Source organism: Callorhinchus milii, unplaced genomic scaffold (genome assembly GCF_018977255.1).
Source record: "Callorhinchus milii isolate IMCB2004 unplaced genomic scaffold, IMCB_Cmil_1.0 Scaffold4, whole genome shotgun sequence".
Classification (NCBI taxonomy): domain Eukaryota; kingdom Metazoa; phylum Chordata; class Chondrichthyes; order Chimaeriformes; family Callorhinchidae; genus Callorhinchus; species Callorhinchus milii.
This window is the reverse complement of record NW_024704745.1, coordinates 63,004,537-63,032,069: the sequence shown is the minus strand read 5'-3', so window position 1 is coordinate 63,032,069 and position 27,533 is coordinate 63,004,537. Positions and strand designations below refer to the sequence as shown.

At 39.8% G+C, this 27,533-nt stretch overlaps 1 protein-coding gene across 1 annotated transcript in view; it reads right to left on the bottom strand.

The window, feature by feature from the left end:
- LOC103185755 (GRIP and coiled-coil domain-containing protein 2) overlaps positions 1 to 25,636 on the bottom strand; it is a 41,125-nt gene extending 15,489 nt beyond the window's left edge. The window contains 17 exon segments of the mRNA XM_007904413.2: positions 36 to 173; positions 2,146 to 2,223; positions 3,335 to 3,435; positions 4,393 to 4,555; positions 5,913 to 6,017; positions 6,140 to 6,304; positions 7,559 to 7,678; positions 10,644 to 10,742; positions 10,828 to 10,928; positions 12,850 to 12,922; positions 13,770 to 15,887; positions 15,889 to 16,281; positions 17,086 to 17,190; positions 17,979 to 18,046; positions 18,816 to 18,900; positions 19,065 to 19,124; positions 25,523 to 25,636. Of these exon segments, the coding sequence (XP_007902604.2) occupies positions 36 to 173; positions 2,146 to 2,223; positions 3,335 to 3,435; positions 4,393 to 4,555; positions 5,913 to 6,017; positions 6,140 to 6,304; positions 7,559 to 7,678; positions 10,644 to 10,742; positions 10,828 to 10,928; positions 12,850 to 12,922; positions 13,770 to 15,887; positions 15,889 to 16,281; positions 17,086 to 17,190; positions 17,979 to 18,046; positions 18,816 to 18,900; positions 19,065 to 19,124; positions 25,523 to 25,528 (3,978 nt within the window). The 5' untranslated portion in view covers positions 25,529 to 25,636.
- Between the last annotated feature and the right edge of the window lie 1,897 nt (positions 25,637 to 27,533).

Sequence of the window (27,533 nt, the reverse complement as noted above, 5' to 3'; positions counted from 1 at the left end):
TGAAAGTCTGCTCATGGTGCAATCACAAATTGTACCTTTGCAATATTGCGCTCTTCTTCAAGAGCTGCTGTCTTCTGTGTTAACGCACTCACTGTACGATGGTTCTGTTCATTTGCCAGCCGAAACTGTTCTTGAATTCGGTGTTTTTCAGCAGTTAGCTCAGCTACCAGGATCTACAATATTAAATAGTCTGAATGTTCAATTCCAACCAAGGTTACACAGTCTAATTTCTACAGATTCTCTCTCTCTCATATATAAACAGACACAAACATTTCTTTTTAAGATTCAATAAACCTAACTTGCTACTTGCATTGTAATAATTTTTAAAACTTGTTTAGATTAAATTTATTATTTTAAAATTTAAATCATGCTGAAATTCAGAAAATTCGTAAATTTAGCCTTAATTTTGAAGCCACTTTTTCTCAGCTCTTAAAAAGAACTGGCTTCCAAATCAAGCTTGATTTTAAACACTTCTATCAATTTGCCAAATTCTTAACTTTTAGAAAAAGCCCTCAAGGCTAGGACCATGACGGTGAGAAATTTCAGGATATCTACAGCAGAAAGGAACAAGGATGAAATCTCAAATTATAGCCCTATATTAACATAACCATTTAAAAAAAAACTGATTGTATTGTGCAAGATTTCAAACAGTTTTTTGTTTTCCCGATAATACAAATGTTATACAGTACATTCAAAATAGATTTTTTTTCAAAGGTATTACAAAAATTTTATCTGATGATCGCACTGTATACTTCAACCCACCACATGGTACATGTATTTTATACTGAACTAGCGCCACGACAGGTAAACTTGCACAAACAAATTTAGTGCTTTTGATGATGCCCAGAGGGATTTAGCAGAATCTGATTAATAATTTAACAGTGGATATTTGGGTTTAATTAATCATCAAATGAATTCTAATGTTAAAAATGAAATGCAGCTCGCTTTGATTATACACAAGTCATAAAAGGTTCTTTCAAAAAAAATTCCATACTGTCTGATAAAGATTTTAACCCAAATTTAATTTAAACCCAAATTAGAGCAACAGAACAGTGGCTGAGAAATATGTTTCAGAAAGAAACTGGGTAACTAGTACTAGACTTGCTGATGTGATTCAAGGAACAGTGCCAGCAATTCAATTTAAATGTTCAAACCTAAGCTTATTGGACATTAAAGGGCACAGAGTACAAGCTTATAAGAACTACATAGCTGAAACACACACGACCATATGTAGAAATCAATTATTAAGAAAATAAAGTTCTGGCTAGGTTTGCAACACTAAGTCATGTTTGATCCAGGTGAAAAATGGTTGCCAACTTTAGTGCGACTCTTGGAACATATAAGCAATCACCACATGAGTATTGGGATTGATTAAGAAAGTTGTTTTGAACTACACACTCTCCAAGAGTGACTACACTTGACAGTAATTCTCTGAAGCACTTTGAGATGTTAAAATATGACAAGACAATACACTGTAAAACTTAAATTTGTTCTTTACATAACCCACTATACACCCAGAAATATTTTGTATTGAACGTAGTCAGTCCATGTCTCACTTTCCAAAGTACTTAAAGGCAAACTTTACATAAAATATACATGGTGTGTCAAGACGTGTTCAATAACCCATTACAAACTGGACAAATCTAACATTGTGGAGTCCTGTAGCTCAGTGGTTAGAGCACTCGCTTTGCAAGCGAGAGACCTGAGTTCAATTCCAGGCAGAGCGAAACCTTGGGCAAGTTTCCTTACTCCACACAGAGCCTAATAATAATCCCTCCAAAAACCAAAAACAATAATAACTTGTTCATTTTCAATCTACGACTGTTTGTGGGACATTGCTGTGCGCAATTGGCTGCCGCGTTCGCCCACAAATATACAGTCAATTCACTTTACAGTGTGTTCTGTGAAGCGCTTTGGGACGTCCTCCCGACGTGAAAAGCGCTATATCAAATGCAAGGATTATTATTATTATTATTATTGTACACTGTACAAATCTTTCAAAAGCCAGCTCAAACAAGTTAATTCCTATTTGCTGGAATTCATGGAATGGTATCACAGTGCATAGTTGGTACATAACCTGTTTGTGACATGCTGCTTTGAAGTGATACATTTCAAAGCATTTTGTTCAATTATAAATTAAATTACCTTGCAGTTTTCCACTTGCTGCTGACTTGCTTCCAATTCTCCCTTTATAGAAGCTTGGAGAACTGATTGGTCCGCTTCCTAAATAAGAAAATTAATCAATTCCACATTGATTATTCATATGTATTATATAATGCACTTCATTATAATTCAAGCTCGCTTATGGAGCATTGGGGTGTGGACACTGCCAGTAACTTAACAAATAATGTAAAGTGTGTGCAGAAAGCTAACTTGTTGGGACAGCTTCTCCTGTGCTAAAAAATGGCTGACTGCCAGGTAATTAAGTTGCCGCTGATGTCACATCCTGTGGACATTAGCAGTGAATTGGACGTCAGCCATGTTTTGGTGTGGGAAGCCAGGTGGCTTTATGTTCGATGACTGCAGAAGTGCAGACAATCAATCATGCCCATTGTAAAACTGGTTGGATTTTATGGCCTCCAACCACGGAGCTGTAATGGGTTTCCAATGTTTTGAAAATGCGTTTTACAGCAGGGTTTTCCGGATAATCTTCCGCTCTCCTGATCAATCTCTAGTGCAGAATGATGTAAAGCTAGTGAGTATACAAAGACTGCAGGCAGATGGACCATCATGATTAAGGTAACTATCCTGCTAAATAGGAGGATGGAATTAGAGGCTGTTTTGTACTGTATGTCCATGCCTGTGGTGAACTAGGTTGAAACCTATTAAATTTACAGCCAAAAGACAAAGGAGACCTTCAACCCATGCGTCAGGGCTTTATACAAACCTGGCTTCAAGAAGTACATCACATAAAGAGGTGAGAAGATGACTGAAAATGCGGTTGAAGAGGAAGGTCTTCAGATGGACCTTGAAAGAGGCGAGGGAAGGGGCAAGGCAACTGGATTGTGGGATGGAGTTCCAGAGAATGGGGCCTGAAAGACCAAAGTCCTGACCACTAAGGTGGGGTGGGTAGGGCAGACCAGTGACGGCTAAGCGAAGGGGAGCAGGCAGGTTGGTATAAGTAGCTGTGTGAACTGGGTTTGAAACATCCTCTCAAAGTGAAAGGCGCTATATTAATGTAAATTTTAATTTCTCCCTCAAACTTGAATAAGGTGAACCGGTTCATCATATAGCAATTCGTACAGAGACGTGTATGGTACAAGTCTATAAATGTTGTGAAAAACATGCTTTTTGTGGTGATTATGGGCAAGCTGGACCAGTTGAAGCTACTCACAACTCTCTTTGAATCAGCAAGCTCCTTTTTAGTTTTTACTAGGATTTGTTTCATCCGGGTATTTTTCTCTTTTTCCTCCTCCAGGGTTTTCTGAAGAGATACTGCAATAGCAAAGATAATTTTAAAAAATCAAAAAATTTATTTTGCTTCAAAGGCCAAAACAAAGATTCAAAGGTGTGAAAAAGCTTTAAATCTCAATTATATTATACTGGTGGTGTTGATTTGTGTTTATGATATTATTTTTAAATTTGTTTGAAAATATACCTAAAAGTATTGCCCACTTGTACAATGTCCCATAATACAATACAACTTACATTTTTAGAGTGCTTTTCACATAATGAGATGTCCCAAAGGGCATTCACAGTGCTGGATGGAAAAGCCACTCTAAGCCTCAAATAGCAAGATCGGCTGGTAACTGAAAGAGGATCATACCAACCAATAGGTACTCCATCTCCCCGTAATCTACTTCAGGTTAGTAGAATCGCCACATCATTCTGATCCACTTTTAGGAGTTGCTATTTGTGACTCATAGAGTAATGAATATCACATTTTAGCTCAAATTCTAAACAACCCAAGTAAACCAATTTCACTGCTTCTAAACTAAGATTCAACACGTTTATGGAACGTAGACAGTAATAGGGATGAATTTGTGTAGGAATGGAGAATGCAGTCCTAGAATCGCTTCTGAAACAGTCAAGTTTAAATCAGCATTAGATTTTGTCCAATATTCTCACCTCCTTTTCTGAAAGGGCTGAATCTTGCTATGGTCTGCAGGCGCCAGCCAGACTTGTTCACAAAGTCTCTATATTTGCCAGGCTATTCAACTATAGAGACTTGAACTGCAGACCAATCGACTCCGGATGATGTTCTCACTCAACGTCCAGTCAAGGGTATGCATCACCAGCAATCACTGGATACCCTCAGAACCAGCTGATGTTCACTTCCTTACCCCAGGGTGCTCATGCCAATGCCCCAACTGGAAAACCTTTCAGCTCTATTCATAAAACCACTGGGGTAAACCAGCAATAGATTTAGAGAATTCAAACTGTTTAACTTACTTATTTCATCTTCTAGTGTTTTCTGTTTCTGCTTGTATAAAGCCATGTCTTCTTCAAACTGTACAATCCGGTTGTCTCGATCACTAATTTTTTGGTTGAGCTCTTTCACAAAACGCTCATAGTCTGCAATCTCCATGTCCATCAGGGTGCTTTGCTGAGCATCCTAGTACAGAATCACAACAGCAAATATTCAACTAAAATGTTCACAATAATATTTGCCTGGAAAACATGACTTTTTCTATTAAGCTTTTATTATTACATAATGCACCACTACTTGTAACAATATTTTTTTCCCTTTGAAATGTTTAATGTTAAACATTGTAACTGTACCAAACTATACAAAGACCATACAATATTTGTACTGCACTAAATGACTCATTGCCACCTTCAGTTTAAATGATGCTACTACAGCTCTCTGATCGCTTGTTTTTGTGTCATCTGAAGGTTTGACACCTGCTGGAAACCCATACCATCCTTTAGCGTATTCAAACCAGCCAGAATTTCAGACATATACGCCACCTACGTATGGAAATTGCCATGTGTCTGGAATGGAGTGTGTACTCTCTCCCTGGAAGAAAACACCCTGCTTCCCTAGTTCTAGAGAGTATAAGACAGTTTGCCAAGAGCTGAGGCTTGGGGACCTCAGATTATGATGAGCTACTGCTGGAGTCTAACCAGCTAACCACATAGCTTGCCTTTGAAATCACTATCTGGCATGCTTCCTGCTGTTTGTCCAACCAGGACTGCCTACCCGTTTGGGCTTTGGCTTGCAGAGTTAAAGGGAGCAAAGTGGGAAGAGTCCCTCTCCTCAGTGACTGGTCTGCCCCTCCAAGACTTCTGATGACGAGCCTGGCTAGCTGGACTGTTCATCAGCAGGAATGCTGATGTTCTGCAGACCTGACTAGCTCAGGAACCGGGCTACCAAGACTGCCAGAGGATTTACTTGATTCCAACAATCTAGTGCCAAAGCCCCTTGGGAGCCACCTCGCAACCTATCAAAATCCTGATAGCAAACATAATAATAATCCTAGTATTTGCATTTGATGTATTACCTTTCACTTTGGGAGGATATCTCAAAATGTTTCAGAGGGTTTACTGTAAAGTGTAGTTACTGCGTATTTTGTAGGCAAATGCGGCACCAATTCGCACACACGAATGTGTGACAAACAGCCAATGAGAGAATGACCACCTGGAGGATTGTTGACCAGCACTCTGGGAAAAACTCGCTTCTCATTTTAAATAGTGACATGGGATCTTTAACGTCCATCTGAACAAGCAAACGTGACCCCTGTCTAATGTCTCATTTGAAGGATGGAACCTCCCACAATGTATCACATCCCCAGCAGTCTACTGGATCAGTGTTCGGCTGTATGAGTTCAAAATCTCGATGTTGAACTTGAACACACAACCTTTTGACTGGGGTAAGAGCGCTATTAACTGAGCTGACACAGCTTATTAGAATTATAGGTTGACAATTTTTTGAACCGCATTTTTAAAGATATTCCGAGGTTTTTTTTTACCTTTCTCACAAATTCTAGTTCTTGGACAGTTTGTTGCAGCTGCTGTTTCTCTTTCTGAAGTTGCTTTTTAAGTTCATCAATTTCTCTCAACACCGTGTGATGCTCCTAAATAGAACAGCATTCAGTTTTTTGTTAAATAAAACGTAAATCTTAAAAGAAAATAATAGAAAGTTCCATGGAATGCATCAACAACTGCAAGGCACTCATTTATGTTCAGTTTCCATTACCTTTGTCTTCTGCTCCCTAAGAAGCTTTTCCCCCTCAAGCTCTATTTCTAGAGCTGACTTGGCTTTATGCGATTCTAAGATTTGCACTTCAAGCTGCCTGGTATTTGACTGTAAAGTCTCCACTCGAGCTAACAAATCTTCTTTTTCTGAAGTCAGCTGGTCTTGCTGCAACGAACACATTAAAAATATTGAACAAGATTAAAGAAGTGACACAGTATTCCCACTCTGGGGCTCTTCAGCCTCAAAAACATCTCAAACTGAACCGTATATATAAAAAAGCTTTATATGATGTTCAAAGGGATAGACAACTAAACCCAACAACAACAAATTACATTTGTATAGCGCCTTTCACGCCTAATAATAATCCCTTCAAAACAAAACAATAGTAAATTGGTCATTTTCAATCCACGACTGTTTGTGGGACACTGCTGTGCGCAATTGGCTGCCATGTTTCACCCACAAATATACGGTCAATTCACTTTACAGCATATTCTGTGAAGCGCTTTGAGATGTCTAAAAGATGTGAAAAGCACTATATCAAACATAAGATTTATTATTATTATTATTATGGTTGGGAGGACGTCCCAAGGTGCTGGACAGTCAAGAATTTGCTCAGAAACTGTGGGATGGAATCAGGAGGAATACCCACTAAAATTAATATTAAACGTATTTATATTAAAAANTTTAAATACCCAGAACTGTATTTTCAGATACACCAAAGTACAGGGACAATCCACCATAGGCTGTGAATGACAATTTTAGGAAGTATTTCATCACACATATGCTAATTGGCAGCTGAAATGGGTTGCTAGGAAAAGGTGGTTGAGATCAGGATGTGAGATTAGTTCAACAAATAGCTTGATACTGTAATGGGAAGATGATGGAAGGATCAGATAAAATGAGCTGAGTGGCCTTCTGCTTCCGAATCGGAATAAATGAAGGATGTTGGTGCGGACTGAATAGGAGTTTTGTAAGAAAATGTTTACTTTTCCCTTGAGGTATCTTGAAAACTTTCTTAACATGAAGCAAACAGCTGAAATGTATCACAGTTCCTAAAATTCTCATTGAAGAGCTAGTTAAAATTTTCAGCTTGTAATCCAAAGCACCATACTTTTTTTAATAAATCAAAAATTACACTTTACCTCACGACTTAATGAATGCTCTGCATTTGCTCATTTTTTAATTGTACACAAAACAACCTTTACTAAGTTGCTAGAATACAGATGGTAGTGATGGGACTTATAAACAGAAAATGCTGGAAATGTACAGAAGCTATGAAGATTAATTCTTATTTCATTTCAAGATTCATCAAAATAGGACAAGATTCCTTTCAATACCTGTATGTTTTACTTAAGGAAAATATTGCTGTAAGCCTGGACAACATCTAGGCTTACATCCTGTGAGACAACATCCTCGTACCTGTTGAATAGCTGTCTGCATGTGTCGTGTAAGCTCCTCCACTTGAAGTTCACAGTAATTTGCTCGCTCCTTTTCCATATCCAGCCGCTCAGCTTGTTTATCATACTCAAGCAAAAGATTCTAAACCAAAGTAAAATGGCTTTAAATTAGAGATAGTGTACCTTAAAAAGGAATCTTGGTCTGCATTTCTGTCATTTAGGTTGGCTGATTTTTTACAAAAAAAAACATATTTTAGTTAAAACAGCCAGCATTGGCGGGATTTTTGCCTTACGTGAATGGAGGGGACAATTGGAATGAATTAACACTTGTTTAATCTTGTTGAATGTAGACTGAAGCTCTCCAAATTCCTGAGAAATCTGGTCTGCAAATGACAATGCAGTGCATGTTCTTAATCTCTTAAGGAAGCAGAATAGCTCCACAAAACCTTCAATTGTTCACGTTCAGTCATAATGCAGTTCAGATGGAAACTGGGATCACTGCAACCAACTTTCCAGGGAGACGGAATAAACAGACCAATGAACAGCTGAAAGAAGTCAATCACTCTGGGTTAAAGATTCAATTATCTTGAATAATAATTTAACTGCTCATACTGTAGACTCATATTAACTCTTTCAAATCTTTTCTTTTGAACAAGATCTTTAGCATCTGCTGTTTCAACACACAAGTGCCTCGTAGGTTTTGCCCAGGGCATATCCTTCTTTGTTAAACTTGAAAGACAGGCACACATAATTATCACAGTTCAATAAACGTCAGCCTTTCTCAAGTTTTTTTTAAAAATCAATTTTGCTACTTAATAAGCTGCTTCTACAAAAAGTGTTGATCATCCAACATTGTGCTGGAGAGGAGATGCGTTGCCTTACTAATTTTAATTGGCCTAATTATAAGTTACAGCGCAAATTGGATGCTTTCAGGGCATTGGTCTACAAAGAGATTAAAGGACCCCCACGATTGATTACAAGCAATAATCTAATACGGGGTTGAGATGATGACAGTTATAAAACCTCAGAAGCTTTCATCTCATGATTTATAATTACCATTTGAACATGAGAAGAGACTATGCCTTAACATCATTCTCAAGCAGAATAATAATCTTTGCATTTGGTAGAGTGTCTTATCAAGTCAGAAGGATGTCTCAAAGCACTTCACAGGATTTACTGAAATGGAGTGACCGTGAATGTGTATTTGTTGGCAAACACGGCAGCCCAATTGTGCACAGCAATGTCCCACAAACAGCCATGAAAAGAATAATCAATTTTATTTGTGGGATTGTTGGCCACACACCAGGAGAAACTGCCTTCTCTTTTTGAATAGTGCCATAGGATCTACAACATCCACCTGAACAGGCAGACGGAAACTCAGTTTAATATCTCATCTGAAGGATGGCACCTCCGACGATGAAACATACTCCCAGCACTATATTTGTGTGTCAGCTTACACTATGTGAGTTCAAGTCCTAATTTCAAACTTGAACCCACAACCTTCTGACTCAGAGATAAGAGCGCTATCACTGAATCAAGCTGACACACACATTGTATCATATATTATGTCTAAAACAATATCTATTACAATAAATGCTATAGATTTACTGCATACTCTTCCCTTTTTTATTCTTTTCCTGGCAATCAATATCATGTCAGACATCAATGACCAGAACATTGGATTGATGTGGGTTAATACCCTTGAAGGTTTGTGACATAATCAATGCAAATTTATCAAGTAATAATTTGCAGTTGATCATGAGAAAATAGTAGGATCAACATAAAAGTTACATTTTTATTAAAATGGAAATATAAAAATAATCCTTTCATTTTATATGGTGGGAGAACTTCCCATCATATCAAATGCTTTGAGACGTCCTCCCATGTCAGAAGGACGTCTCAAAGCCCTTCACAGGATTTATTGTAAAGTGTAGTGACTGTATATTTTGCATGGCAATGTCTCACAAATAGCCATGAGGTGAGTGTCCAATTTTATTTGGGGGATTGAAGTCCCCTCCCTTTTCGAAGAATGCCATGGGATCTTTAACATCCACCTGAACAGGCAGACGGGTGGATCTCGATTAACATCTCATGCAAAGGACTGCAACAATGCAGGGCTCCTGAGCTCCTGTATTGAAGTGTCAGCCTAGACTGTGAGTGCCAAGTTCCACATTTGGCTAGAACCCACAACCTTCTCACTCAGTAGCAAGAGAGCTACAACTCAGCTAGGCTGACACCTTAATATAATTGCATTATCTCCAATTTGTTTTCAAAAATGAGCCACTTAAAACAGAACTACTTCCTTTCTTAGTTTTTTTAATGAGTTATGTATGATCTACATAAATCAATGTTTGGTTTCTCTAATAGTAGACAGTAATGGAAAACCGGCAGCCTGATGCAGGATGAGGAAATAACAGGCACAATTTGTAGGCAACTGTAATTCGCTAAAGTACAGTACTCATTTGTTTCCAGTGCTTTCACAAGTGTAAGATATTACTCATATGCTGATTAAATCAATGAATTGCATATTTTGTAATTGAGACAGTTTCCTGAACTGGATAACCAAGAATTATTATTCATTATTCTAGGCCTCGAACTCTCCAATGTGCATGAATTGGTTGCCAATGTATTGGTCTGAGCTCCCGACATCCCTGTCTTCCCTTTAATTTTACTCCATATTTACTAATTTTTCTTTTCTTTACTCTCATTTTTCTTTTTTTCCTTTCCTTCTCAATTTTACTCTCAGTTTGTAGAACGTTGCTGGCCCAGATTGGCTGTCACATTTGCCTACATACCAGCATTTTATATTAAGTACAATATTATTATTATTTCCAGGTCATCATTCCAGATTTTCATTGCATTATCAATTTTAAAACCCATTTAACCTTGTGGTTCAGTTGGATAAAGAAGGGATCACCACTTCACTGACTTTTCACAGAAATAGCTTACATTCACCTTCAGTGTCAGCCTAGACTGGGTGAGTTCAAGTCACAATATGGGGCTTGAACCCATAACCTTCTGACTCAAGAGGCGAGAATGCCACCATTGAGCTAGGCTGAAGCATGATAGTACATACTGATAATACATTCTATAAATTAATAGTGTACCTTGTAACCCTCTGCTCCTTGGATAAGGTCTTTCATGGCATCCGATAATCTGTCCCTCTCGGATTTCACAATTTCTATTTCTTCTGTTAATAGCAGCACCTAATTGGAATCAAGATCAATTTTTTTTTACAAAAAAAATCCCACACTGCAAAGACTAAAACAAAATCCTGAAAGCATGCTTTACCTGTTTTTTGCTGCCATCAAGTTCTTTCTTAGCTTTTACTGCTACCGCTTTGATCTTATTGAATCTTGTATCTTTGTCTTTACTTGTGTTTTCCAGAGCAACTTTTTAAAAATAAATAAAATCAGACAGGAGTCAAAATTCATTTTTATATTGTTCATTTTTAAAGTTCATTATCTGCAAGTACTATGCTGTGACTTTGTAATATAGTAAACTCCTAGTAGCTCAACCCTGGCTTAACTTGTCATTAAATCATCATGCTATCAGTATCCCAGCTGTATTTATTTATATATTTCACGACACCAGGGAAAAACTCTTCTCTTTTTGAATAGTTCCATGGGATCTTTAATGTCCATTTGAACAGGCAAACAGGACCTTGGTTTAATGTCTCATCCAATACGATGCCACTTGCAACAAGACAACGCATTCCCAGCACTATAATGTTGGGACCAAAACCACTTTCAAAATCCAGTGACGATACTGAATACATAAAATGACCTCAAAACATATACTATATTACTTGAATCGTACATAGTTCAATCCTTTACTATAGCCAGATGTAATGCCATATATATTGAAGTGTAAATCTAGACTAGGTGAGTTCAAAGTCCCAAGGTGGGGCTCGAACCCACACCAAAACCTTCGGATTCAGAGACAAAAGTGCTACTAAGTTTGCTGACACCTTGCAAGAAAAGTTAGCATCAATGCTTCAAAATAAGAGATGCTTGTTTTTGATAAATTAAATAATCCTTGGCATAAGGACATTGTCCCCACTGTATACCATGGGAGAATTATGCTCAACATCAAAAGTGGCTCCCAGGTGGCCTTTTGACAGCTGCTTAAAGGGAGCTAAGAGTCACCATCTGTATAAGGAAGAATGATTATGCAAGCATATATTTGTACATCAAAACAAATAAGACTACATTTTGTAGACCAGGTGTTTCTGTACATAAGAATAAAAAGTTTTGGTGCTTTCAAACAGCATAAGAGGATTTTAATATACTTAGTTTCCATTTTCAGCAGTTGCAAGTCTAGACAGTCTTTCATCAAGACTGAAATATACTAAAATGAAATTCTGACTGAGAGGAAAATATTTACAGATTTGGCATTACATCTGGCTATAAATAAAGAATTGAAGCATTTATGATTTAAGTAATATATGGTTTGTAGTCATATTGTTCAGCATTGACACTAGATTTTGAAAGTGTTTTTGGTCCTAACACTATACCAGAGGTTCCATTAATGCAGTCTCACTACATGTTATGTCTGGGTTTGTATTTGGACCACTCTACATCTGTGACTGGAGACTTGGAATGATCTGCTACCTATGTGGGTTACCATCCCAATAAAGACACAAGGTTACAAAACTACAATTTACATTTATATAACGTTTTTCATATTGGGAGGACATACCAAGGCGATGAACAGTCCAGGATTTACACTTGAGCTGGGGTTGGGGCCGAGGGTGGGAAAGGATATTAATAAATAATAATCCTTGCATTTGATATAGCGCCTTATCACATCGTTGAGATGTCAAAGTACTTCACAGAATTTATTGTAAAGTAAGTTGACTGTATCTTGTGGGCGCAACATGGCAGTCAATTGTGCACAGCAGTGTTCCACAATCAGTCGTGGAGTCAGTTTCTTTTTTCAAGGGATTATTACCCTTGGAAAGTGATCCGTCAATCGACTAACAAACGGATTGCTACAAACGCTAACATGATCTTAAATTTTCCAACTGAAAATAAGATAGCTTAAGAGAGTAGATGATGCATTGTTATGAAAGTACATAGTTTACGGCCACAATTAAAGATTTAATTTAATATTAGCTTGCTGGGGCAGTTATGATGGTAGTTCAGTTTTCCTGTTATTAGGGTCAATTTTATTAACAGGATTTTAATCAAATTGGAGGAAAAGGGAAAAATATGCCTCCCTATGAAAATATTAAAACAAACTCCAATTCTATACAGTTTAACTGAATGCACGTAACAAAACATTGATAATTTAAGTTAAAGGAAGCCGTACCTATTTTGTCATTCATCTCTACGACGGTGCTTTGCAAGCTATTCTCTTCACTGGATGATTTTTGCATCAAGTCCTGCATTGAATCAAAGAAGCAAAAGTTTTTTTTTAAAAAAGTTGTCCTGTATTAAGGATGACTTCATTTTAAAAATTGGAACGATCATTAGGTTCCAAAAATGATTATCCTGTTTCCCAATGAGTGCTTGAGTTATGGACATTTCACTTTGGAAACAAATGCTGTATCTCATTATTAATAAGAAGGAATTCTTTATCCAAACTGGAACTGACCTTTAGCCTGCTAAATATCCATTGGTTAAAAGTGTGAATTGGTATGCAGTATGGTAAAGGCGATTTGCTGCATAAAAGGGAATCCCCTATTTAATTCAAACTTTTAATTACATTTTTTTTAGAATTTAATACATAAAAAATTCAGAATTGATCTAATTAAACAAATACTGTGTTAAGCTTACCACAAAAGGGGACCAATACCTTTTAAAACAGATTTTTCAAAACTCCTAAAGAAAGTCAGGCCATCTTACAGAAAAAATAAAACACATTATTATTGTATATTTTATAATTACAAAGGCCATTTTATATAAATGGCATACAAAGTGTAATTTACCCCTAAGTACCTCACTGAATATTAGGCATTTTAGCTGCAACTTGAGGCTAGCAAATAAGAGTTTAAATAGAACAAGCTCAATAGGTTGAATGGACTCTTCCAGTTCCTATGAAACTGCCTAAACTCATTCCAACATTTATAGTTGACAGAATGAAATGGTCATCCCTTTGGTGTGGCGTAGATTAGAACACACCCCAACTTGGTGAAAATTCACTGATCTATCTTGTCACCAAGTTTCTATAATAATATTTTGTCTTTTTTGATATTTCTAATTTTGCAAATCGGGAAAGGAGACAAATACCTTCAAAGATTCCAGCTCCTGTTTAAGCTTTGACAACTCAGAATCTTTCTCCTTTAGCTGGTGCTCCAATTGCTCCTCTTCCTCAGTGCCCTCGGTCGCTTGTTTTTCACTCCTCTCATTCTGTTCGTTCTTCTCTTTTTCCAGGTTCTCAATCTTTTCTGTGGCATTCTGAACCTGAGCCAGTAGACACTCATTTTCAAGTGTGAGTTTTTCACTGAGGTTCTGCATCTCGCACACATCCCGTTGCAGCCCTTCCTTATCCAACAGAGAGTCATCCAGGTGCTTTTGCAAGAAGGATTTCTCTTTGCTAAGATCATCAATTAAAGACCTAAACTCAGCTTGTTGACCACCATTTGCATCTCTCAGTGTGTCCAACTCTTGCTGGAATTGTAGCACTATAGACTGCCTCTCCTCCTGAATTTTTGCTACAGATTCCTTCAGCAGTTTCACAGACTCCAACACATCCAGCTCAGGGCTATCATTTGCATACTTGAAGTCCACTTGTTCAAGAATATTCATTACTGTAAGTCTAATATCAGTCAGGTTTTGTTTTTTAATTTCATCTGCTTGTTGGAGACTGTCTCTTCCCTGAATTACAGCTTCCAGATGCTTACTGAGATCATCTCTTTCCCGGATCAGAGATTCGAGTTGTTCATTGATATTGTGAAGATTTTCATCCCTGACTTCCAGATTTTCACTCTCTTCTGTGTCTTTCTGCAAAGCCTTTTGCTTTTCTAAATTTGTATTAAAGTCTTTCAAATTCTTAATTTCAGCAACCAGATGTTCCTTCTCTGTAACAGCTGCACCCAGTCTGTTCTCCAACTCCTCTGCTTTATGATAGCTGGAGTTTGTTTCTGAAATTGCCACGTCCAACTTAGCTGCAGTTTCGTCCAATCTTTCTTGCAATTTGTATCTGTCCTCATAAAGTACTTGTATTTGCTGCTGAAAATCTACACATTTAGCCTGCTCCTTTTCAAAAGATTCTTTCAACCTACAACTTACCTCTTCTGAGGTCTGTGCTGCAGTCACTAGTTCCTCCTTCTCTCTGAGAGAAATTTCTAGTTGTTCCTGTGTTTTAGTTAACGTTGACTCCTTCTGCTCAATTGAAGACATCAGATCTTGAATCTTCACTTCAAGCTTACTCATTTGATTCAGCTCTTCAATTGCCTTGTTTTTAGTTTCCACTTCAGCTTGTAGCCTGTTCATAGTTTCCTGAAGAGAATCCTTTTCACTAAAAGCTCTTCTGAGTTTCTGTTGCAAATCGTGAACCTCGTTGGCCTGTTGTTGTTTCATGGCTTCAAATTCATGGCTGATCTTTGAAGCAGATTCTTCCAGTTCAGTCTGTAATGTTTCCATGTTTTTACGCAAGTTTTCATAATTAGTCTGTGCCTCTTCCTTCTCCTGCAGCAACATTTGGCATTGTTTTTTAAGATTCTCTGCCTCAAGTAGGAATTCTTGGATATCTTTTTCAGCAGCAGTACGCAAATTCTCCTCTAAAGTTGAAAGCTCTTTAGCATGTTGCTGTTCTATAACCTGAATTTCATAGGATTGCTGGTTCATCATCAATTCACAGCGGTCATTGACAGATTTGACTTCTTCTGTTAACTTTGTAGTTGTACTCATGTATTCCTCTTTAGAAAGCTGCAGTTCGTTTATTTTGAACTCCCAGTCTTCTCTCTCATGAAAAAAGTCATCCTTAATATGATTCAGTTCTGTCTCCAACTTCTCTTTTAAATTTGTTGTGTATTTAAACTCATCTTGCACCAACCTATGCTGCACTTCTAATGCTTTCAAACTTTTCTCTAGACATTTCAACCGTTCCTCTTCAACAATTGATTCTTTAGGCACTTCCCCTTGCAACTGCTCCGTTTGCTTTTCTGTCATTTCCCTTAACTGTTCTTTCAGTTGATTTAACTGATGCTCGTTGTTGGTCCTACAAGTAAGCAGCTCATCCTGGAGACTTTTCCCCTTTAGTAAATATTGCTCTGCTAAGTCTTCTTCCAACGTCTTAAGCTCTTTTTGATGCGCAGAAGCAGCAGATTCAAGCTGTTCTTTCAACTGTGACACTTCGTCACAATGATTGGTTTGCATTACCTGAAATTCCTCCTGGAGATTTTTTCATTTTATTTTGATATTCTGCAACAGAGTTCCCACTGGCTTCCTGTAGTCTTGTTATTTCATTCTTCTGTTTCTCAGCATTGGCTTCAAATTGTTGTCTCAACTGCAAAATCTGTTCCTCAGAAGTAACCTGAACTCGATTTATTTCTTCTAAAAGTCTCTTCACTTCATGTTGTTGAACTAAATGAGCTTCAAGCTGTTGCTCAAGTTGTGCACTCAGGGTATTGTGTTTGACGTTTGATTCTTGAAGCTCATTTTCTAATCTGGTGATTTCTTCTTTGTGTTTTTCATGAGCGGTCTTCAATTCCTCATTCAGAACTTCAATCTTGTTCAAATGCTGATTTTCTGACGATTCCTGTTTCTTCTGGAGATCCTGTACTGCTGCCAATGCATCCTAAAGAGGTCAAGAAAATATTGTCAGGGATTCTGCTTTAACAAAGCAGACACACTGGGGTCTAATATACAGGTTTTTGTAACAGAATTTGGAAATATTAAAACCTGAATACACCCAAACGGGCCTTGTTTTGAACTACCAGAGCTCTTAAAATGTTCTTAAATTGGGAATTCAGGTGCAGTTCACAACAAACTGCTACAAATCATACAACATAAATTGTATACCACATCGAATAATCAATACACCTGACAGGCAGGGCATTCATCTCAACAACTCAAGTGACGAGTCTAAATAGTTTAATTCTTAAACTCTTGAAAATCCATTGCAAAAAAAGACTAGGGTAAATGAAAACCCTAAATGAAAACTTTTTTTTCCTCAAACTTTTGTGCTCATCAGGGTGAGACTTTTTTTAAATGTGGCATAGATAGCGTCAATATCAAACATAAACAGGTCAAATGCACAGAATGCAACCAGAAAAGTACTAAAACTGTCCAGGCTGAATGCAAATCTCAGATCTCTGCTCTCTTCAAGACCTGTAGTAATATTTCCATTTTCAAATCCAGGTATCCATATTAATGAACTACCAATTAGTATTCAGTTATGGGCTTTGGGTCCATGACCACCAGTAATTGGACTAAGAATGCTGCAGCTAGTTTTACCGACAACTCTTACAAATAAGACAAAACTTTCATTATAACAATCTATCCCAGATTTGCATAGATTCAAGAACACTGTACCATCCAGTCCCAGAATACTGGTTTCTTACAGTACATCTAAAAGACAAAAAAAATGTAATTCGCTAACCTTCAATTCTTCCTTTGTTTTTTCATTCACCTTTCTGAGAGAAACCATACTTTGATGAGACTCTGCTTTTTCCAAAAGTACAGACTCCAGCCGAGTTGTCAGCTCCTGCTCAAGTAAACAAATTAGTGCAAATTATATCAAAAAGAATATTACTGCAGTTTACAAAAACAAATTCTGTTTTTGTAAACTTTACTTTGAAGTAGGTAGCTTTCTAATAGCCATAGAAAATAAAGAATTTACACCAAAATACTGTTTATTGATTTGTGTCTAAAGGGACCGGGTAGTCACACAAACCATTATAAATTATTTCTATTTCAACAAATGCATATGGTTAAGTCTACTTATATTTTAATCCCAGTTCTACTTAAACAATTTCTCCCTCAAGCTTGCAAATGTGGGAGATTTCCATACATTCAGAGTTGCATACAAACAGTGATTTTAAAGAATATTGTCAGTTTTGCTTTCTCTTTTAATAGAAGCAAACTACTTTATATCCTTGTGGAGCAGTTTACCCTATTATAAGGAATGTGAAAAACTATTGCCTCCACAGCACAACTAATTACAATTCTCTCATGGTGTCCTGGTAAAACCTCGCTTGCTCATCTTCTCCATCTCTCCTGGTACTGCTGGAAGAGCCTATGTCTGTACATTTGTGCAGATGAAAGTACAACTTATATAGTGCCCTCCACCCAGGGTAGCGTCTCAGAGCGCTTAAAGTTACCTTACCGATTAAGGATTTTTTTCTATAAGATTATTTAGGATATTTATTTATGGTTAGGAATATTGGTAACCATGCACAATTCTGTTGAACATAGTCAGTTCCACTTGCATGTTTGTTTTGTATGGTCTACATCACTAAAATAAAGTGATGGAATGAGCTTCTTGGATTGTACCTGAATGACAGCATCATCAGTTCCACCACTTGATTGTGTTTTCAGCTCTTCAATTTCCTTTTGCAGCTCTGAAACATCACATCATTATGAATTTTGAAGTCACACAAATGCTTTCAATTGTGCTAATATTTCTAGTCCAGTAGAGGGATTAGCCTCATCTAATACCAACCATTTCTAGGATACAGGCTCTATGTTTTTAAAGGAGAAATAAGATAAAGAAGAATGCACTGGTAATATTGTATTGAAAGAACACACTGGTAAGTAGTCATGTAGGTTTGAACGATTGCTGGACAGCTGAATGATGGTGTAAATCCATTTTTTCTGTGAGCTACATAATTCATAGGACTGTCCTTAAAATAAAATATAGTACGTAGGGAATACTTTTTGTTCAATGTACTCCCACTAGAAAAAGAAAACTTACTTTCCTGAAGGAAGGAATTTGGTCCTTTTGAATCTAATTGCATATTTTACTGCAAAGTGCTGGAGCAGCTCCATAGTGTTTTGGTTCACTGGGAGAATACAATATCCAGTACTGAATTTCATTGGGGTCAGTTCACAGAGGGTCCAAAGCTTTCCCTCCCTCAGTAAACTAAACAAAGTCATTCTGACTCATCTCTCTATCATGAGTTACCTGAGTGGCTTAGTGCAGGAGGATGCAGGTCCCTGAACACAAGATCTGCACTCATCATTTATTCAACATCTTCAACAAAATAGAAAGAACAAGGCAGAATAATACAGCTAATTGGCATTAATTCTAATTTCTGATTTTAGAGAAGTGTACTACTGGTTGTGGATTCTTTTTTCACAGAGCAGCACTGCATACAGTATATACATTACCAGTGCATTTCGATTTGGCCTTCTGTAAAATCACAATCTGCTTCTTCACAAATTTTATAAGGTCTTCCTTTGATAGTGTATCCAGCTGCAAATATAGAAGAACCTGAATCAGCTTGAGGGCAGCAATTTACATTTTTGAGTTACAAGCAATTAGTATGCAGATAGTGTGGAAATAAAAGTTCGTGGAGAAATAGTGCATTTAAAGACTGAACCAAAGGAAAGTCGAACAGAGGAAACTGCTCATTATACCTTTGATTTCCCTGATCCTGGAGTTGCTGGTGAAGCCATTCCATCCTGACCATCGCATTGCTAAACAGGTAAATAATAAAGGCATTATGATGATTTATGAACCATGTCAGAGATACTGTTTAAACAATTTATCATTGCTGTAGCTGTACTAAACATTTTAGCAACAATTCACCATCAAACATCCAGTATACGTATTGTGGTTGAACCAGCACAAATCAAATTGTAAACCTGGTCCTGACATCACCTGTATGAGGTGGATTTGCACACACTGAGGTAAAAATGTGTCAGGCGCTTACTCTCTCTCATGGTCTACTCCAATAGCAAGCTCATTTATCTAAAAAATCATCAAACAAATGTTACTACATTAAAACGCCAAGACAAGCACCTGGTTATGGTGTTTTGCACATGTGCCAAAGTGGAAAAATCACATGTTTGTTTTTTTCACAATCTGATTTCACACAATATGGAAATGGGAACTATACATCAGGCTTGCCATTCTACTTCACTCTCAGCAATATAACAGACCATTTGATGTATGTTTCTAATGTTAATTGACAGGAATAACACAGATTTGTGTACTGGTGCATTTACTATGGTCAAATGCATATCCAGGCCTGACATGTAGTATGCTGTCAAATCAGTCCATTTAAAAAAAGCTTAGCCAGGGAGGAACACACCTCTAATTATTCTGCAGAGTGAACTCAATACCTGGTGACTTAAATCAAATACAAGCTTGACCTTAAACTATTTCAAATGAGCTGGAACTATGCTGCAAATACCACAAAATCATTCATTTGAAACAAAAATATTGATAAGTTTTGTAAACATCTGGAATGAGCAGGCTTGATGAGTTTGAATGGCTTCTTCATGATCCATTCTCACACATTTTCTTATGAGACCAATGGCAATGGAATACAACTCCACGGCCAATTTAAAATCCAACCTGATGAATGCCAGAAATGCTACAGTAGTCTCAGGAGGTATAAATGCTTACAGAAAATTTCAAGAGGTAACCACTGCTGGCTGTTGTGACAGCAGAGATAAAATAGTATAAATAATAGTTTGAAAGAACAATGCCGTTGTAAACGCCCTCTCTTCCCTCCTTAGGCAATGCTGCACCTTGAATTTTTTAAATAAAAATACTGAAGTAGAACTATATGACCATTATTTCAGTAGCATATTGTCTAAGTGTTACGGACTCCTGCCAGCATACTGGCATCTAGCACTATAGTGAACAATCGTGGATTGAGCGGCCAATTTTTTTAAAGGAATTATTACCCCGGAAAGCAATCCGCCAAAAGACTAACAACCGGGTTCCTACTTACTGCTAAGTAAACAGACGCATGCGGAGTGAGGAAACTTGCCCAAAGTTTTGCCCTGCCGGGAATCGAACCCAGGTCCTCTCGCTTGTAAGGCAAATGCTACAGATTGGACGTGCCATAAATAAACTGTTGTATAGTTGTTTTATTTGCAAAAGTTATAAAATACAGGAATGAAAATTACATCATAGGTTCTGGTCCAGGTGAAAGAATCACGTTGCTTTCAGCTATCTTTTCTACTTTAAACTTTGTCTGCTGGACCTCTCCAAAGCACACTATTCCTCAGCTGCTGTTAGTGGAAAGTAGCCAGAAATGAAAAGGTTACAAGAGTGGATTAGAATAATCCATCTTCCAATTGCTGTATTTTTTATCCCATTGTAGAAATAGCCAACTCCAAGTTGGCAGCTCTGTAGCAGAGAAGTGCATGACCTCAGACTGACACATGTGCACAGATTTAAAAAATGAGGCTTTTGAGCCACAGTGACTGAAATAGATCACTCTGCCACCCTAATGTTATCGATGAGTTATGCACTCATGCACAGCAATGTACAACACATTGCAGGTTTCTTTGTAAATTGTCTGAAATGCTGTACACTGTCCAGCACCTTGGGACGTCCTCCCAACGTGAAAGGCACTATACAAATGTAATCTTGTTGTTGTAAATAACGTTAGTCATTGGGGATGCACAATATGCAATAATAATGTTTTACTTTAGTTCAAAAGCTGCTGAAACCCACACTCATGCTTTTGTCACTGCATTAATTTGTTAATAGTCTCCCCAGCTTCACTATCCACAAGGTCCAAATAATACAAAACTCTGCCACCTGTTTATGTTATTTATAAAGAAACCACAAGATTTCCTCATTGACTGCGTGCTCTCACGCCTCAACCATCCTCACCTCAAATGCCAACTGCGACGCGATGCTGGACTTCCCTAAATCCAAAGTCGAGGAAATCCGCTCAGCTGCCACTGCATCTGCTATCCCCTCCCCATCTCCTGCTCTCACCCCAGCCCTACCTATCCCTCCCTCCACACCTATCAACCTGTCTCCTCCTCCTCTCTCATCACCACCATAACCTGTATGAAACCTACCACCTGCTCCCTCAACCCCATCCCTACCCCTCTCCTTACCTCCCAGCTCCACCTCCTTGCCCCTCTACTCACTGACATCGTAAGCCTCTCCCTGTCCTCTGGTACTGTTCTCACCCTATTAAAAACCATCACTCCTTAAATCCACCCCCCCCAGACCTTTCTCTACTCCCTAACTATGGCCCCATCTCCAACCTCCCCTTCTTCTCCATGGTCCAGGAATGAGTTTCTCAGGTTGCTTCTCAGCTTTGCTCCTTCCTCTCCTGCCACTCCCTTCTCGAACCCCTCCAATCGGGTTTCCATGCTGCCCACAGCACAGAAATCGCCATGGGCAAAGTGACAAATGGCATTCTGTTCATCTGCGACCAGGGCTCCCTCTGCCTCCTGTCCTCCTTGACCTCACTGCTACTTTCGACACCATTGACCACTCTATCCTCATCCACCACCTCTCCTCTCACCTCAACCTCCACTGTGCTGTCTTTGACTGGTTCAGATCGTACCTCTCACACCGCCTGCACTTTATGTCCTCAAATGGCTTCTCCTCTAGCCCCTGAACCAACTTGTGCAGCATTTCTCAGGGCTCTGTCCTTGGTCCCCTCCTCTTCAATAACCATATGCTCCCCCTTGGTGACATCATCCGCACACGTGGGGTCAACTTCCATATGTATGCGGATGATACCCAATCTACCTCTCTGCCTCCACCCTTAACTGCAGGACCACTGCTGTCCTGACAGAATGTCGGCCAGACATCAATTCCTGGATGAGAGCGAACTTTCTTCAGTTGAACGTCAACAAGACCGACCCGTCAGCTCCTCCTCACCTCAGGCTCTGACAGCATTTCCATCCATGGTTGCACACTCCACCTTGCTAAGCCATTCCGGAAACTTGTTTGACCCTCAACTATCCTTTCTACCCCACATCTGCTCCGACTGCCTCTGCCTTCCCCCACCTCCGCAACGTTGCCCGGCTCTGACACTATCTCACACCGTAGGCCACCGAAACCCTCATACATGCCTTCATTACAGCGAGGCTCAACTATGGAAACTCATTGCTTGTCGGCCTCCCCAACTCCTCCCTCCACAGGCTGCAGATCATCCAGAACTTTGCAGCCTGTGTCCTCTTCCACACTAGGCACCGCGACCCTATCACCCCCATCCTTGCCCAACTCCACTGGTTTCTCATCACACAGAGGATACAGTTCAAGATCCTGGTCCTCACTTTCAAAGCCCTCCATGGTCTTGTTCCCCCTACCTCTCTGACCTCCTAACCACCCTGTTCGCTCCCTCCGCTCAGCGGGCACCGGCCTGCTTCATGTCCCCTGCTTTGCTCGCCCCACTATTGGCAGGCGGGCCTTCTGCCACTATGCCCCCACCCTCTGGAACTTCATCCCGCACCTTCAAGACCCACCTCAAGACCCTCCTCTTCGACCTTGCTTTCGATCTCCATCTCAATGACAGGAAAAATTTGTTCCATTCATCATAAGTAAAAGTGCAGTCTGTTGGCTGATTATAGAGCAAAACTAATAGGAGCCAAAAGTCCATGGGTCAGACCATCCTATCTCTACTATCTGAAGGCAGCAACTTAGTTGCAAAACAAGAGTTGTTGCAAGGATAACAACCATAAATATTTATATAGTGCTAACAATTCCCAGAAAATAAACCTTTTGACCAACTTAATATGTTTTATTGTGATTGTCAAAATTTCCCTAATTTATTCATTATTGGAAATTATATCAATTGTCAGTTTATGACTTCCAAATAAACCAAAAGCAGCACATTTGCTTTGGAATTATTCGGCTGCCAATGCAATGACACCAACTCACAATAAAATCAATTATGCCAATTCGCAACAGCCACTTGCATTTATTTAGCACTCGTCATGCAGGACAGAGTCTTGCACAATAGCAGGGTTGCACACTGAGCAAGGCAGAAGAGAAAGTGACAATAGGCATGGTTGAAGAGGTTAAGTCTCAAGGTGCGATTTACAATATAATATTTATTGATAAAGTGGGGGTAAAGCAGAGGGATTGAGTCAGGGAGTTCCATAGGTTAGGGGCGAGTGACTAAAGTCATGGCCACCAACAGTTATTAAGTCTTACTAAGTTTTTATTACAAAAAAAGCACAGATTATCCTTGCATTTGATAGAGCACCTTAGCACACGTCAAGAGGTCTCAAAGCACTTCATGCGACGTTACTGTGTTTTTGTAGGCAAATGCAGCAGCTATTTTGCACACAGCAATGTCCCACAAACAGCGATGAAGTGAATGAGCAATTTTATCTGTGATATGTTGGGCAGGAAGGAAGGAACTACATTCTCTTGTCGAATAGTGCCATGGGATCTTCAACATTCACCTCAACAAACTCTTCAACATTTCATCAGAAGGACAACACCTCCATCATTGCGGCACACTCCCAGCACTACACTGGAGTGTCAAAAAACAAGCTGAAAGTCACGATATGGGGCTTCTAACTCACAGGCAACAACCAAATCGACAACTCATGCGCATATGAACGTTTGTACATATCTGATGCAACATCATATGTTCTCCACATACACTAAACCTTTTACATTATTTTCATGCTACATATCAGTCAACGTTTCTCCTTTTTCTAAGCTCCAATATCATTATTCAAATAGAGATGATTGTGAAAAACGAAAGAAAAAAAGACAGGACTGCCTTTCACATATCTGTATTTATATCTAATTTTTCAGTGAGATTCATATCAATGCTTCAATGATGCCATAATCTAAACCCCTACTGCTAAACAAATGCTCTATTTACACTGTCAGTTCTGTTGGCAGAAAATTGATCATATAAACAAAGAGGTTCTGTTTCTACCAGGAGCTGTAAGCTGCACCATAAAAAGGTGTCAAATCCACTCCTAACAGGAACAAAATAAAATGTGGGATTGATATTCTATGTGGAAGTAGTTGTGACTCGATTTTTGCTTACTCACAGGCTAGCCTTATCTAATTCTGGAAAATATTAGGATCAGAACAAGGCCTGGGAACACCAGAGTCTGTGTTGTGGTAACTGCTGGAAGTTAACAAGCTAAAACCGCAAGGCTTAACATTATAATAATAATCCTTGCATGTGATATAGCGCTTTTCACGTCTTCTAGATGTCTTAAAGTGCTTCATAGAATATACTGTAAAGTGAATTGACTGTATATTTTGTGGGTGAAACGTGGCAGCCAACTGCGCACAGCAGTGTCCCACAAACAGTCGTGGATTGAAGTGATCAATTTATTGTTTGTTTGTTTTTCTTGAGGGATTATTATCAGGCGTGTAGAGTAAGGAAACTTGCCCAAAGTTTCGCCCAGTTGGGAATCGAACCCAGGTCTCTTGCTTGCGAGGTGAATGCTCTAACCACTGAGCTTCAGGACTCCACTGAGCTCCATTGAGAGTCTGCTAAGCTTCCTGATGTCTGTCCAGCTAGGACCGTCCTACCCAATAAAGCTTTGGCTTACAGTGTTAACAGGAGTTGAATGAGACAAATTCCTGCTTCCAAGATGGTCTGTCCCTCCAAGCCCTGCCAACGATCCAAGTTGACAAGAGTGGGTTTGAGCCTTCAAAAGTTGGATGGCGGGTACTGCTGTGACCAATTGGCTGCCCACAAAACACAGTCAATTCGCTTTACAGTGTATTCTGTGAAGCGTTTTGAGACTCCTCAAAGACGTGACAAGGCGCTATATAAAATGCAAGGATTATTATTATTATTATTATGACTATTATTATCATCATCAGGATCTGGCGAGGCTCCCGGTAGACAGCGCATCTCAGCATGAAATGAGTGAGAGCCTTGCCACCATCTTCCTGCCCACAGCTATAACCAGGGGGAGACACTCCAAGGGAAGGTTCGAGTTCCTCAGGGCGGCAGCAGGGTCGAGCCACGTTGCTTTGCCCTTCAGTCCAAGCGGATGTAATGGGGTTCAAGTGACTCCCACACAGCCATTGTTGTTGCCTCCTCCTCCTCCCAGGTCCCTGAGGCCTCCTGGGTGTGGGGAGCCCGAGGCCCTGCCACAACCCACACCAGCCCCGCACTCACCTCCATGCCGCCTCTCGCTCTCAGTGCAGCAGCAGCAGGCGGTGAGGGAGAGAAGCTCTGGTCCAGCCTCAGGCTCCGGCTATGGCCGTCGTTTCCGCTTTCGCGGCCTCTCTCCAGCTGACGTTGGCCGGATCCAACGTCACCGGAAGTGAGCGTAACCATGGCGACGCGGCCCGCCCGCCCGCCTGCCCAATAGTGACGGGTTGGGCGGGTTCACGCTCAATTGGGCGGGTTGTTATTATTATTATTGTTTGGTGCGTGAACAAATACGGTGCCTGATTTTTAACATTTTTATAATGCCGCAACGCGTTTTTTTTTTGCCCCCCCCCCCCCCCCCCGAAGATCTTTTCTAACCCAGTTCGAAAAGCACTAACCTAAATTGGCCACTCGGCTGCTCATGGGAGGCAGCGCAGAATATTGGGCTAGTTTTGGGCTAGTGTTTGGTTGCCTTTGGGCTACGGATGTACTTTGATTTCTGGCAAAACCGGAGCCCATCCCCCGGGATGTGAAGCACAGTCGCTGGTGTGTGTGTGTGCGTGTGTGCATGTGCGCTCCGGGGGTCCGAGTCAGACAGGTCACCCTCTATCTGTGCGTCTCTTTCCCTACATAATAATAATAATAATAATCCTTGCATTTGATATAGCGCTTTTCACGTCGGGAGGACGTCCCAAAGCGCTTCACAGAACACACTGTAAAGTGAATTGACTGTATATTTGTGGGCGAACGCGGCAGCCAATTGCGCACAGCAATGTCCCACAAACAGTCGTGGATTGAAAATGATCAATTTATTATTTTTTTTGTTTTTGTTTTGGAGGGATTATTATTAGGCTCTGTGTGGAGTAAGGAAACTTGCCCAAGGTTTCGCCCTCTGCCTGGAATTGAACTCAGGTCTCTCACTTGCAAAGCGAGTGCTCTAACCACTGAGCTACAGGACAACGAATAATCGCGGCTCCCACGAGCTTCCCCTCTTGCTGGTCAGAAACCATCGCCCTGGCTCAGATGGCGGTTACTCTCGTCTCCGAGTCAGAAGGTTGTGGGACTTGAACTCACGCAGTTCAGGCTGACACTCCAGTGCAGGGCTGGGCGCGTGTTGTGCCGTCCTCCAGATGAGACGTTAAACTGAGGCCCTGCCTTGTCTGCCGGTCCGGGTGGATGTTAAAGATCCCACGGCACTATTCGATAAGAGAAATATCACTCTGGCCGCCAGTCCCCCATTCACTTCATGGCGGCTTGTGAGATGTACGTGGAAACCCCAAACCATGCTTAAGATTATCAAAATCGGACTTGAGGTACGTATGCCACGTACACATAGAAATTTCCCTACATCTGGAATGGAACACTCACTCAATCCCTGGAGGGATCCATCCTGCTTACCTAATTCCAGATCGTATTAGGCACAGGTTGGGAAGAGCCAAGGCTTGCCAGAGTGTGTGTTGGGGTACTGCAAGAGTTTAACTAGTTAAAACCACATAGCTGCCATTAGAGGACTGTATAGCAAGTTTTCCGATGTTTGTCCAGCTAGGACAATCCTACCTATTTGGGCTTTGGTTTGCAGGATTAACAGAAACAAAGTGGGAAGAATCACTGCTCCCAGTGGATCCCCCTCCAATTTCTCTTCCTTCTACCCCAAATAACTACATCCCTTAACCTTTTATTGTTCAGGTGCTTATTAGGTTTGGCTGATTCTATCGACCTAGCCTCAGTAACCTCTGGTGGGAATAAATTGTCAGCCTGGTGTAGTTGCTAGCATTCTCAACAACAACAAAGACTTGCATTTATATGGCGCCCTTCACGGAGGTAGCATCTCAGAGCACTTAACATTGGCATGGTTTAACACCAAGTGGAAAGGGAGGGGAGGTGATCCAAGGCACGTCTGAAGGGGAAAGTCTTCAGGTACGATTTGAAGACAGGCATGGGTATGGGTATGGGTGAGGACATGGGCAGCATCATTTAGAATCATTTGGACCTTGTTACTAGTGGAACCAGTTAGTCCATGAAGCCCACCACCTGC